Source organism: Pongo abelii, chromosome Y (assembly GCF_028885655.2).
Source record: "Pongo abelii isolate AG06213 chromosome Y, NHGRI_mPonAbe1-v2.0_pri, whole genome shotgun sequence".
Taxonomy (NCBI): Eukaryota; Metazoa; Chordata; class Mammalia; order Primates; family Hominidae; genus Pongo; species Pongo abelii.
In genome coordinates, this window is record NC_072009.2 from 14509421 (window position 1) to 14521523 (window position 12103).

General features: G+C 49.7%; 1 protein-coding gene across 1 annotated transcript; it reads right to left on the minus strand.

The window, feature by feature from the left end:
• Positions 1 to 2154: 2154 nt before the first annotated feature.
• Positions 2155 to 4909, minus strand: LOC129053478 (testis-specific Y-encoded protein 3). The gene is made up of 6 exons (XM_054545516.1): positions 4436 to 4909; positions 3745 to 3822; positions 3505 to 3616; positions 3258 to 3403; positions 3069 to 3150; positions 2155 to 2374 (listed from the first exon to the last, which is right to left on the minus strand). The coding sequence occupies exons 1-6, from the start codon at positions 4787 to 4789 to the stop codon at positions 2352 to 2354; spliced, it is 795 nt and encodes a 264-aa protein (XP_054401491.1). The 5' UTR covers positions 4790 to 4909; the 3' UTR covers positions 2155 to 2351.
• Between the last annotated feature and the right edge of the window lie 7194 nt (positions 4910 to 12103).

Genomic DNA, 12103 nt, shown 5'->3' on the forward strand with positions numbered 1-12103 from the left:
ACACACACTTGGTACTTTAAACATGAAAAAGACCCTGACAGTAGATGTAACAGAGGTGTTTCAGAGTTACTGAGGCAGAATACAAATCCGTCAGTACCCTTAGCGTTTGTGGCCCATGTGCACGGATATTCAGTGGAAGAAGCGTTAGACAGCCTGTACAATTCAGCACCATCTCTGATAATACCAAAACAAGGGATCTCATGTGAAATCACTAGACTGAATTGTATGTAGGATTTGAGGAAGGAGCTCAGTCGGCTGCATTCACTCGGTGGGGTGGCAATATGGCTGAGCCACCAACCCATGGCACGCCCTTCCATTGTAGACAGTTCCTGGTTTGCTGCCTGCCTTGTAAAAAGCTCTTCCCCTACCACCACTTTCAAACAGGCTAGTTCCAAAACTAGCCCTAGCCATCTATTTATGGTCTCCTTCTTATCTATTTACCTCCTAGAGAAATCATTGCAAGACACCTTCCTCAACTTTTTCCTATGCATTAAATTTGGGGCAAGACCTTTTCACATGACCTGATTATAGGCAAGTCCCCAGACATTTCCTAATCTGAGTTGCCCTGAGTGCAGGCACCAATCTGTGGCCCCATTCCCACTATAGGGATACTGTACTGGACCACAGTGTCTTTGACCTGCACACAGTGAGATAAAGGGCAGCTTCACGGGGCCAAAGGGTTCCGAATGTTTTCAGAATAATTTGCTGAGAAAACCTGTTTCTCCTGTGTTTGTGGGTCATGGGGACAGTAGTCAGAGGAGGACAAGACTCCCCCTCCAGAGCTTCAGCAGTGTGCCCAGGAGCAGGGGCAAAACTGGGCTATAGATTTTCAAAGCTCAACTGCTGATACCGAGCAGGAGGTGTGGAATGCGTATTGAAGGCAGTACAACAGATTCATGAACTTTGACTGTCAAACCTTCCTCCCTGAAACAACATAGCTCTTCTCACAGAAGCTGTGCCGACCAGAGTACATATGGGACAGGAATGTTAGCACTCTACTAGTGTGTGGCCAACATGGATGCTCATGTTGGAACTGTTTTTTCTGGGAACCGGGAAGAAAGTTCTGCCGCCGACACTGAAATCCTCCTCACCCATCAGTGACACAGGCAACCCCTCGTCTTGTGCATAGACACAGGTGTTCATGGGAAGCCGCCACCCACCCGTGAATGAAAACTGTATGTGTTGTCCTCCTGTGTGAGGCTTGCAACACATACTGTGCAACTATCTGCTCTTTACATTATTAAACTTAGGCAAAGTATGCTGAAAAGGCCACAGAAAATCAGAGGGCCCTGGGCTCCAGAAACAATCTGCAGTGCCAATCACTGGGGAGAATAGAGCCTCACTAGAGTTTGCAAGAGCACAAAATGCACTCGTAATGTTGGTAGCTACGTACACTACTGGTTCCTCACCTAACATACAATCGTGGAGAAAAGCTTAACCCAACTAAAGATGTAAACATCAACAAGAGTGTCCATATCCTGTGTCATCAAGTGACAAGACAGTCCATGCGTGGATTCCCCAGCAATCTTATATTCCACAAATCCAACCCCTTTCCCCGCACTTCTGCCAGTCTGTGTTTTCCCTTAGTCATCTACGCCAAAAAGCATATCCTGAATGCTTTCCCACATGCCTCTGTCACCTTTCCCACAGTCCCTCCATACACCTTACCTGCCCATTTCTTCTCACGTTGATGTGTGAGAAGTTCTGAGGGGCTGATTGTCCCAGAAAAGGATTATGCATTCACCTTTAAAAGAACGTGAATTCAACAAGAAAGGGAACTTCAAGATTTCCATCATCCTGTGCTTATCTATTGTGTATGATGATACCCAAAATGAAGGATTTTAGAGGTCCCAGCAAACTGGGCTGTGGAAACCTTAACCCCTTTCCTTGAACTACTTCTGCTTCCATAGGACAAAGTAAGTTTCCAACTAAGCTGTCTTTTGCTTTGACCTCCCCAACTCTGTCCTGTAGGAAGAATCCCAACACATTCCACACCCATTCACTCCACAATTTTAGAGGCCCAGCTCCAACACAGACGGGTCAGTTCCATGAAGAAAATAAAGCATATTGATTGATCAATTCAATATGACACCCAAATCCAGGGGATAAACGTACACACACACACACAGAAACAAACACACACACACACAGTCAAACATTCTTGAGAATATTTATTTGGCATTCCATACAATCCAAGTTTACCCCCTTTTCCTGTCTGATTTTTTTGTGACTGGGTCGGTTTTTCCTTTACTTCCTGGGCATAAGACCATGCTGAGTACTGACATCCTGCATACGGTAGTAACTTTTTAGGAGTTCTGCTGTTTTAAGTAAGGTCCGATGCTCCCTCACAGTCAACTCAACATCTGGGAGTCCCCTAGAGAAACACAAACGCATGTCAAAACGCATTTCTCTCAGCCATACTTTGAAATGTTTTAATTGCAGGGCCCGCTGAGAAAAGGATATCCCTTCCCCATTTGTGATCTCTTAAACTTCCTCCTACCATGGGTTACAAACTGTTCTCCGCAATACCTGCCCCATTCCCAGTACTCTCTGTGAGGGGAGTCAGCTAACAAGATGCATTGTACACTAACAGCACACAGAAATCTGATGCGGCAATAGCTCAAGGAAATCCATCAATCTAAACAATCCTTTGCGGTCTAGGACAGGGATGACCAGGAGGCACATTCAGGGAGCCCAATCTCATGGAGTAGGTAGGATGACTGCCGCTGGGGTTGACGGCCATGGAATCAAGGGCTACAGATTGAAGTGAATGATTTTCAGCTTCACTTCTCAGTGATTCTGGAAATGGACTATGCTCCCCTGGGCTTAAGACTCACAGCTATAACCTGCCTTGCAGTGCAGTCTCTAATCTGCCTTTTTCAGCCCAATGCCATGAATGTCCTGGATTCTGTCACTCTCTCTCGTCCTCTCAAGGAATTTCTACATATAGGAAAGCAGCCTCAATTTCTACATTTCTGAAATGAGCGTCCAGGCTCCCTGAATAGGCAGGTGTGTCAACCCCCTCATAGTGGGCATCAAACAGCTCCAGTTCCAACTGAACGGCTCACCTGAAATCTCTGTTCCCTCTTCAGGTGGCTTCATCCTCTTGTAGTACGGCAGGGGATTGCGCCACAGGTCCTTACATAGGATCTGTCAGGGGAATCAATCGGCAAACGCCTCATCAGGGCTCAGACTGGTGACCCAAACAGGTGGGAACACACCAGGGTCATTGCTGATGTTTCCCAGTGAGGACCCACCTCAGCAATCCTATTAGATCCTGCGAAGTTGTGGTCAGAAAACCAGTTGAAGAAGTTAAGGCTGCTGTTGTGGTGTCTGCGGCGATAGGCCTCAACTTCATAATCTGGATACCACTGAATTGGAGTGGAATGAGAAGCCCTGTATTCTACAGAGACAGAAAGTTTTGTGGGAAGGGGACTGGATCACGTTGGCAATGATCCACCCACCATCTTCCTTCCACTACCCATCCTGGGAGCCACCTGTCACCTGTGATGTTCACCAGATATTCCTTGGTAATCACTTTATTCTGGAAGTAGGGGTTACTCCGAAAGAACAACATGATCCTGCAGAGATGAACGGGATGCTTCACTTCTTCCACCTGTCAGGACAAGGTGGAGAAAGTTTAAATACCTTTTTGGGTGAGGTGCCAACTGTTGCTCACAGGAACCAATTATTTCCCTTACCCTCCCCCACTAAACCCTCTAGCCTCAGTCTTGCTGTCCTCACCTCTAAGTTGATCATGTAGCTCAGCATGTCTTCATCTTGGTCAGTGATCAGGGCTGACATCTGGGGGTGGTTTGCAATCTGATTTAGGTCAAAGAGGCTTTACATGCGGTGGAAGGAGAAGCTAGGAGCAACAGGGAAGAAGGCCTAAGAGCACCCAGAGGCTGGGGTAGGGGATTTCTCAGATCTGCTTCCACGTATATGACCTCCTTTCGCCTCCCCCTACCCCTAAAATAAGGCCCCTTGGCTTCACAGAGGGTGTATAATTCTGAGGCTGACTGCACTGACATGCGGAGGTGCGATTTGCAGAGACTTGCTGGTGTCTGAGGAGTGGCAGAATCTGCTTATAGCCGAAGACGCCCAGTCCCAGATCGGACTAGAAAGGGGGAGCAATCACACTGCCTTAAAAATAGCTTGATGCACACAAAAACCTATTCTGGTCTGAACTCGCTTCTGTTCTTCAAAAACATGCCCCAAACGTCTGCTGCTCGGCATCACCAAGGGTTTCTCTGCCGCACGCAGGAAAATAGTACCCATGCCTGCTGCAGTTTTCCCTAGCCACATTTGTCCGGGGCAACTCACCTTTGTTCCCCAAAGGTGGCGTCACATCGATGCCAAGCTGCCCATAAGTTACTTACACTTCCCCGAGAGCACCTCTCCACCAGAAAGGCAGAAGAAACACTGAGAAGGATACAACATTGGCCCAGAAGCCAGGGACGCTCTGGATGACCGCGCCTCTGCAGTCTAGGTGGGCCTTGCGCCTCCGCTCCATCTTTTCCCTCTGCCGAGAAAAGGCCTTCCTGGCTTGGGCATTAACCGGCCCCAGCTCCACCTGAACGGCCAGCAGCTCCTCCAGTGCAGACTCTGGGGTCATGGGCCCAGGGCCAGGCTGTGCCCGCTGGGCCTCCTCCTGCGGCTCCACGAGGCCCTCCTCCTGGGCCACCACCTCCACCTCCGCCATTATGTCATCCAACACCAGCACCGCCTCCTCCCCCAAAGCCACCTGCTCACTCTCCACCCCGGCCGCCCCCTCCTGTACAGCCTCCATCCTGAAGACGGTGCCCTCCTCCGCACTCCCACTGAGCAAGGCCTATGCTGCCCGAACCGAGCCACACGAACCCGGCCGCAGCCTTTATTGCACCCAGTGGGTCAGCGGGCCCTCAGTGCGCATGCGCGGGGCTCCCGGGCGCCCCCTAATGGACTGCGCGGGAAGAGCGCAGGGAGCCGCGCTGCGACCGCCTTCCTCCCATGCTGGCCAATGAATGGGAGGGCGGTGGGCGTCTCCCTGGGCGGCACAGCCACTGGTGGGCCTGCATCTCCAACTCCCCCTAACGCCAACTCCTCTCCCCAAACCTCCTCCGAGAAGCCCTTGGAGCTTGTGCCCGGTAGCTCGGCATCCTGGGACAGACGGGCTGCGTGGCATTTGGAATTGTGGGCACGGCAGCCCTGTGTCCTGACATCCTGAGTGTGGCAAGCCATGAAAATCTCTATGTGTCATGAACACATGAAACATCTCTCTTCGTTAGGCAGGCCAGCTGGATGGTACGGAAGCAATACTGCAGATCCAGAGAACTCTCTCTGGTTGCTGGGGCCAGGTTGACAGGGGCGGCCTAGGGGAAGTGAGTCGGGCCGGGCACGTGGGAGGAAAGTCGCCTCCTTGTGCTAAGGTGAAATTGATCTGTTGTAGAGGCCAGAACCCCGGCACACACTATCGCAGGTCGAGGCAAATACAGGCTCTGCGTACCATGCTTCCTCCCTGAGGATGCTGCAGTCCAAGGAGCATTCCAAAGGGCCTCTTGTCCTATGCCCTGGGCACACCAGAGGCCGGCCGCCAGGGTTGGCCATTGATGACTTGCGCGCACGGTGTTTTGCAATGCCTTGCCGACCCAGAGGCTCCCGCACCCGCTGCAGTGGCTGCGGTGCCTGCTGGTGGTGCTCTGCAGGCCCAGGGCCTGGGCCTCTGGCTCCTGAGCTCCTGTGCACAGTTGAGCCTGCGGGGGAGCCGAGCCCTGTGGCCATTGCAGGATCTGCGGGTCCAGCGGAGCTCCTCAGGAAACCTGGGTCCACGTGGGTGTGGGACTAGGTTCTCAGCAGGGCGATGCCCGTGGGTTTTTAGGGAGGGTGTCTGTGGGGGATCGGTCCCCAAGAGCCTAGGGGTGCGGAGGTTGGGCTGGGCTGCGCAGGCCGGGATCTGTGGGAGCACACAGGACGGCACCGTGTTCAGGCTGGAGGCTCTGCTGTTGAGGACGGCCGGAGTACAGAGCAAGGAGGCGGCCTTGGAAGAGGAGGCGGTGCTGATGGTGGAAGACATAATGGCTGAGGTGGAGGTGGTGGTTGAGGAGGAGACCGACGTGATGTGGCAGAAGGAGGGCCAGCGGGCACAGCCTGGCCCTGGACCAAGAACACCTGTGCCGTCAATGGACTCGCTGGAGGTCCTTCACTTGGAGCTGGGCTCCGTGAGTGCCCCAGGCCACAGGGCATCTCCGCCTTTTGGGCCAGAGCCATATCCTTGCAGCTTGCTTGTAGCAGCCCTGGGAACACGTGGTAGGCAAGGGGAGCCAAGCACAGCACTCACAAGGGAGAATCGCGGCGCCAAGGTCCCTTCCCGCGCAGCAGAAAGTCGAAGGGCACGTTTCCCTGGGAACGTCCCTGGAGGACGGGCAGTCTCTTTGCCATTGCCAGCCATTCAACCACCCCATGCTCTCGGTGCCCGTTTCCAACAGGCTCAGCCCAGAAACACAAGGTGCTTAAGACGGGTTCGCGGTGCATGGGGCTGCCGACCACCTCAAGGCAGGCACCAGCTCCCCAGATAGGCTTTCTTCCCCCTGCCGGCGCCGAACCCAAAGGGGTGTAGGCCTTGAGTCTATATAACCTCCTTTGCACCCACGCAATTCCCATGGGGAGCGCCAGGCACAACTCTGCCGCCGTTTCTTACTACAGGACTTCCCTCAAGTGGGCAGGCCCACCCCTCAGGGAGACTAGGATGAGAAGACAGCACACACCCGGACATCAGCAGAGCAGGTCCGGCACTCAGCACACAAAGGCCTCCTGCAGCTCATGAACCCGGAGAAGCAGCCGCCTCACACCACCCCGTGCCACCCCGCCCCTCCGCTCCTCAGCTGCAACCACCTGCCCACTTCTTCTTCCTCTCCGCTCTTGTCAGCCCAGGCCGTCTTGGCCGGGGTCCACCCACTCCACAAACCACCATAGCTGTGCCGTTGCCTCCTCGCCAGACAGAGACACAGGACCAACAACGGACGGTGACAGGCCAAATCTCTGGGAGATAGCCCTGCTCCACAGTCTCTGTGCTCTTGCAAAACTGCAGGGCGTCACGAGACTTGCCCACCCAATCATCTGGAGGCTTCCTGACCAGAGGTAGGTTGTTTGGCACACGAGATGTCGGCCTGGGCCGGAAACCATGATGAAGTCCTGCTTTGCTACATGATGGATTTGTAGGTCAGGCTGGGGAGCCTGGGTCGGTGGGAGGGGTCCAGTTTCTGAGTCAGTCTGTGGTCCCCCTGGGGACCAGGGTTGTCTCAGTGGGAGAACTGGAAAGTGGAAACTCGTGGTTCACTACAGCCCAGCTAGATAAGATGGTCGTATTGAATCCATTCTCTTTCTCCTTGATCAGGCAGGTGGAGGACCTCAGCGATCCCGGTTACCGGCGGCGGGATGAAGATTTCATGTCGTCACAATCTCTATTTCGACAGTGAAGTCATCATTAAGGAGTACTGTGTTGGCATCCTCGGTAAGGAATGCCTCCCAGCATGGTAGGGCAGCTGGTGTGTGGGAGGTGAGGTCTGGCATGAACCTTCCTGACTCCTCTCCCTGCAGGGTACAGAGTGTCTCATTCCACTGCAGTCCAGTGGTTCTGGGATCATGAAGGTCAAGCCTCCAGCTGCAGGCAGTACACCTCCTACCTGACCTTATCATATTGGAAGACACAACGGCTGAGCTTATCATATGACAGACATCATGGCTGAGGTGGAGGTGGAGGTTGTTTGGCTGAATAAGACTGCCCGGGTTTTGGCAGGATTGCTGAGGTGGGGTTCGCCGTGGGGCATCCTGGGAAAGGACTTCGCTGGTCATTCCTTGGTCTCCGGGGAACTGGCTTTAAGCTGTGACCTGAACTCCCCTGGACCTGCTTCTGCAGTCCCCTAGATCATCAGCCAGGGCCTATGGCTCAATGCTTTGCAGTTCTATCCCATGGAGGGAAGGACAGCATTAGAGACAGAACAGAGAGGAGGCCAGGCGAGCAACCAAGGATTGGCAACTCAGAGGCCTTTGAGTCCTGGATCTGTGCCCCTCATGGAGAACCCAAGGATCATGGAGGAGACTGCAGTGAGCAATCCCAGGCAATCCATGGTTTGGGGGAGAAAGGCCCATCAGGAAATTATAACACCCACATGTCAGGATTGGGGAACGTTAAGCCACTAGGATGCATATGTGGCTAAAGTCAGTGGGTGAGAAGCAGGGCTTAAGGGATAGCTGTCTCATCATCACTTGCCAGCTCCATGCCCTGCCCTAAGATCTGCTACCACCTGGGGCTCATTTTGAGCTCAACCAGGGCCCTCTCCCTCTCCACGCAGATGTCCACCTGAGGCCCACCTAGGTCTATGCCGTTTTAGAATGTTTCTCCCAGGACTGTCTTGTTCTGTTTCCATGACCCTGGGCTGCCCTGACATGTGTTATCGTCTCTGACATCCTCCCTCCCAGTGCCCTGCCTTCCCATACAAGATAGTCCACCTCACAGGGAATCTGGAGGACCACACTGGGATCCAGTGTGCGGAAATGTTCTATTTTCTTCATGGACAGGTATTTTGGAGCTTCCTCAGGAGCTGGGAATGTGAAGAGATCGCAAAATGGTTGGGGACCTTCAGTGTGTGTCCAGGGAGGGAACCTGGCTGGCAAATAAGGGCCACCTGAGTAATGGTATGGAAATCCAGTGTCAGTTATCTCCTTAAAGACCTGCTTTGTTACATCACCTACTATTAATATAAAAGTTAATTTCTTACAATAATGAAAAAACAAATTTCAGTATGAAGAAATATAATTTATTGATAATTGTATGGAAGAACTCCTGACTGATCCATTTTCCATTGTAGTTCTTATGCGAGACTTGAGGTGTTTAGCAAGTTTTAACATACAGACAAAAGACTGGGAGAATATGTTCACTAATCCTTGGCAGAATTAAAAAAAAAATAAGATATCAGTATAGACAGATTTTCAACGAAGCTAGATTTGTTATTTGATTTTCATCTTAATGTTACATTATTTCTATTTGTAGTTCTAAAATACTCTTTCTTCTTTGAAATGACAGATGTATATGGTGGGATGTGTCAAGTGCCCTTGGTCCGATTAAATGAAACAATCATTGTTCTTTTGGAAACTGGAGTAGGGCTCACGTGTCAAGCTAGACTACAAAGTAGGCAGCATGCGGTTTGAGGAACAAGATCTTCTAGTGCCCGAGCTCTTTCTTCCTCTATGTACTCTATATCCTTATTTTGCTTTGCAGTTTACAATGTCATGTTGTTCCCTACTCCCTTCTTTCCCAAATTTTTCGACTAAAAACTCCTCCAAATAATAAGAAAACACTTAGCAAAAAAAAAAAAAAAAAAAAAGGTATTGCTGCATGTGGTCTTTTCCCCAGAAAGATATGCAAGATATGAAGGGAACAATAGGATCAGGAAGTGTACTCAGAAGATGAAACTGTATAATGTGAAAAAACCCACTCTGAACAGTTCTGGCACAGGCTATCTGCCTGCAGGCCCTGGTATTGACCCTTAAGCATGCTGTTCAGAATTCCATTATAGAGGAATTAAGGTGGCCAAGAATATATGTTTGTGTGCGTGTTTGTATGTGTGTGTGTGTCTGTGTGTGTGTATGAGGGAGTTTCACTCTTTCTTATATATGTATATATGAGTGTGTGTATACATATACATGCATATGTGTATACACACACACACACACACACACACACACACCCCTACGTACAAGAGACAGAACCTCACTTTCTTGCCCAGACTGGACTGGAGTGCAGAAGCTCAATCTCTGCGCACTGCAGCTTCATTCTCCTGAGCTCAAGTGATCCTCCTGAACAATCCTCTCACCTTAGCTTCTTCAGTAGCTGGGAACACAGGCACACACCTCCAGTCCTGGCTAATTTTTTGTATCTTTTGTAGAGACAGGGTTTCACCATATTTTCAAGCTAGTCTCCAACTCCTCAGTTCAAGTGGTCCACCCACCTCGGCCTCCCAAAGTCATGGGATCACAGACTTGAGCCACTGTGCCCTAGAACATATATTTCTAAATATTTCAAAATATTAATTTTGGCTGGGTGCGGTGGCTCACACTTGTAATCCCAGCACGTTGGGAGTCCAAGGTTGGTGGTTCAGGAAGTCAGGAGTTCAAGACCAGCCTGGCCAATGCAGTGAAACCACGTCCCTACTGAAAATATAAAAATTACTTAGGTGTTTTGGTGGGTGCCTGCAATCCCAGCTACATGGGAGGCTGAAGCAGGAGAATCCCTTGAACCCAGGAGTCGGAGGTTTCAGTGAGCTGAGTTCGCAGCAGTGCGCTCCAGTATGGACTACCGAGCTAGACTCCATTTCATAATACTAATAATAGTAATAACAATAATAATTGTTACTTGTATCATTCTGCATGAGAACAGTGTAATACAATTAAGAGCAGATGAGTACATAGGAACTTACTTTCATGGAATATTGTTCTTAACATAGTTGTTCTCAATTTTCAATGCACATAATTTTTCCTTCATGAATCTATAAGCTTGAGGTTTGAACACTCCACACTCAACACCTGTAGGGAATGCAAGTGAAAGCCTGCAGTCAGAATGTTACATCCTATTCCATGGGTACTAGCTGTTCCAGTGACATTTGTTAACATTTAGAAAAGGGTTGACATGATGTGCATAATTTTAATCAATCCTGGTGTTGTCTCTGAGTAAACAAAGTGCATGAGTGACATTGGAGATACTTCATGCTTTATCCCTGGATATATACTTATCTTCTAGTTTCATTTTTGTGTGTTTATTTTTGAGGTAGAGTTTCGCTCTTGTTGCCCAGGCTGGAGTGCCATGGCGCGATCTCAGCTCACCGCAAACTCCACCTCCTGGATTCAAGCGATTCTCCTGCCTCAGCCTCCCAAGTAGCTGGGATTACAGGCACTGGCCATCGTGCTGGGCTTATTTTGTACTTTTTTTTTTTTTTTTTAGTAGAGATGGGATTTCTCCCAGTTGGTCAGGCTGATCTTGAAATCCCAACTCCTAGTGATCTGCCCACTTCAGCCTCCAAAATTGCTGGGATTATATGCAGAAGCTACCGCTCCCGGCCTTTCTAAATTTTTTATTTATTTATTTATTTATTTATTTATTTATTTATTTTGAGATGGAGTTTCAATCTTTCTTCCAGGCTGGTGTTTAATGGTTAAGTGGTGCGATGTCAGATCACTGCAACCTCTGCCATTCAGGTTTAACCGATTCTGCTGCCTCAGCCTCCTGAGTAGCTACGATTACAGTCACCCCCACACCATGCGTGGATAATGTTTGTATTTTCATTAGAGATGGGCTTTTGCCATTTTACCCAGGGTGGTCTTCAAATTCTGACTTTAGGTGATCTGCCCGCCAGTGCCTCCCAAAATGTAGGATTGCAGGCGTGAGCCACCGTGCCTGGCCTTCTGTTTTCATCTTACGCCATGATTGGTTCGTCTTCCAGCTATGCTCCAGTCACCCTGAATTATGTTATACTCACTTTGATTCCAATAATGTACGAGCTTTTTTGTGTCCAGGCTCTCGCACAGGGCATTTCCTGTGTTTGGATTCCCCTTCCCATCTTGTCTGCCTTAAATACTACTACTCATTCTACTCTATCCAGAGCACTTGATGGTGCACATTCTGAGTTTCTAAGTAAAATATAGATGTATGTTACATAGATTTTTATGGAAAGAATCATCATAGATTTCCTCACCTTTAAAAAGTGTCTGTGACCCCATAAATATTAAGATTCATTTGTTTCTGCCCATAATCAAACGTGAAACAGTAAAAGCATACACTGAGACCTCCTCATTTCCAACTGACCCAAACAAATTATCTGTCACAGATATTCTGTCCCTTTTCTCAGTTTTTATAGCACTTTATGTCTTTTTTTTCTTGAAACAGAGTCTCACTCTGTTGCCTATGCTGGAGTATAGTGGCATGATCTCCGTTCACTGCAACCTCCGTCTCCCGGGTTCAAGCAATTGTCCTGCCTCAGCCTCCCAAGAAGTTGGGACTACAGGTGTGTGCCACCAAGGCTGGCTAATTTTTTGTAGAGACAGGGTTTTACCTTGTTAGTCAGGATGGCCT

Excerpts from the sequence above, each read along its gene's own strand:
- LOC129053478 (XM_054545516.1), bottom strand. The coding sequence starts at position 4,789 with ATGGAGGCTGTACAGGAGGGGGCGGCCGGGGTGGAGAGTGAGCAGGTG. Across the intron at positions 3,151-3,257 it reads GATCTAATAGGATTGCTGAG|ATCCTATGTAAGGACCTGTG; the intron begins GTGGGTCCTCAC and ends TTCCCCTGACAG. Across the intron at positions 2,375-3,068 it reads AGAGGGAACAGAGATTTCAG|GGGACTCCCAGATGTTGAGT; the intron begins GTGAGCCGTTCA and ends GTGTTTCTCTAG.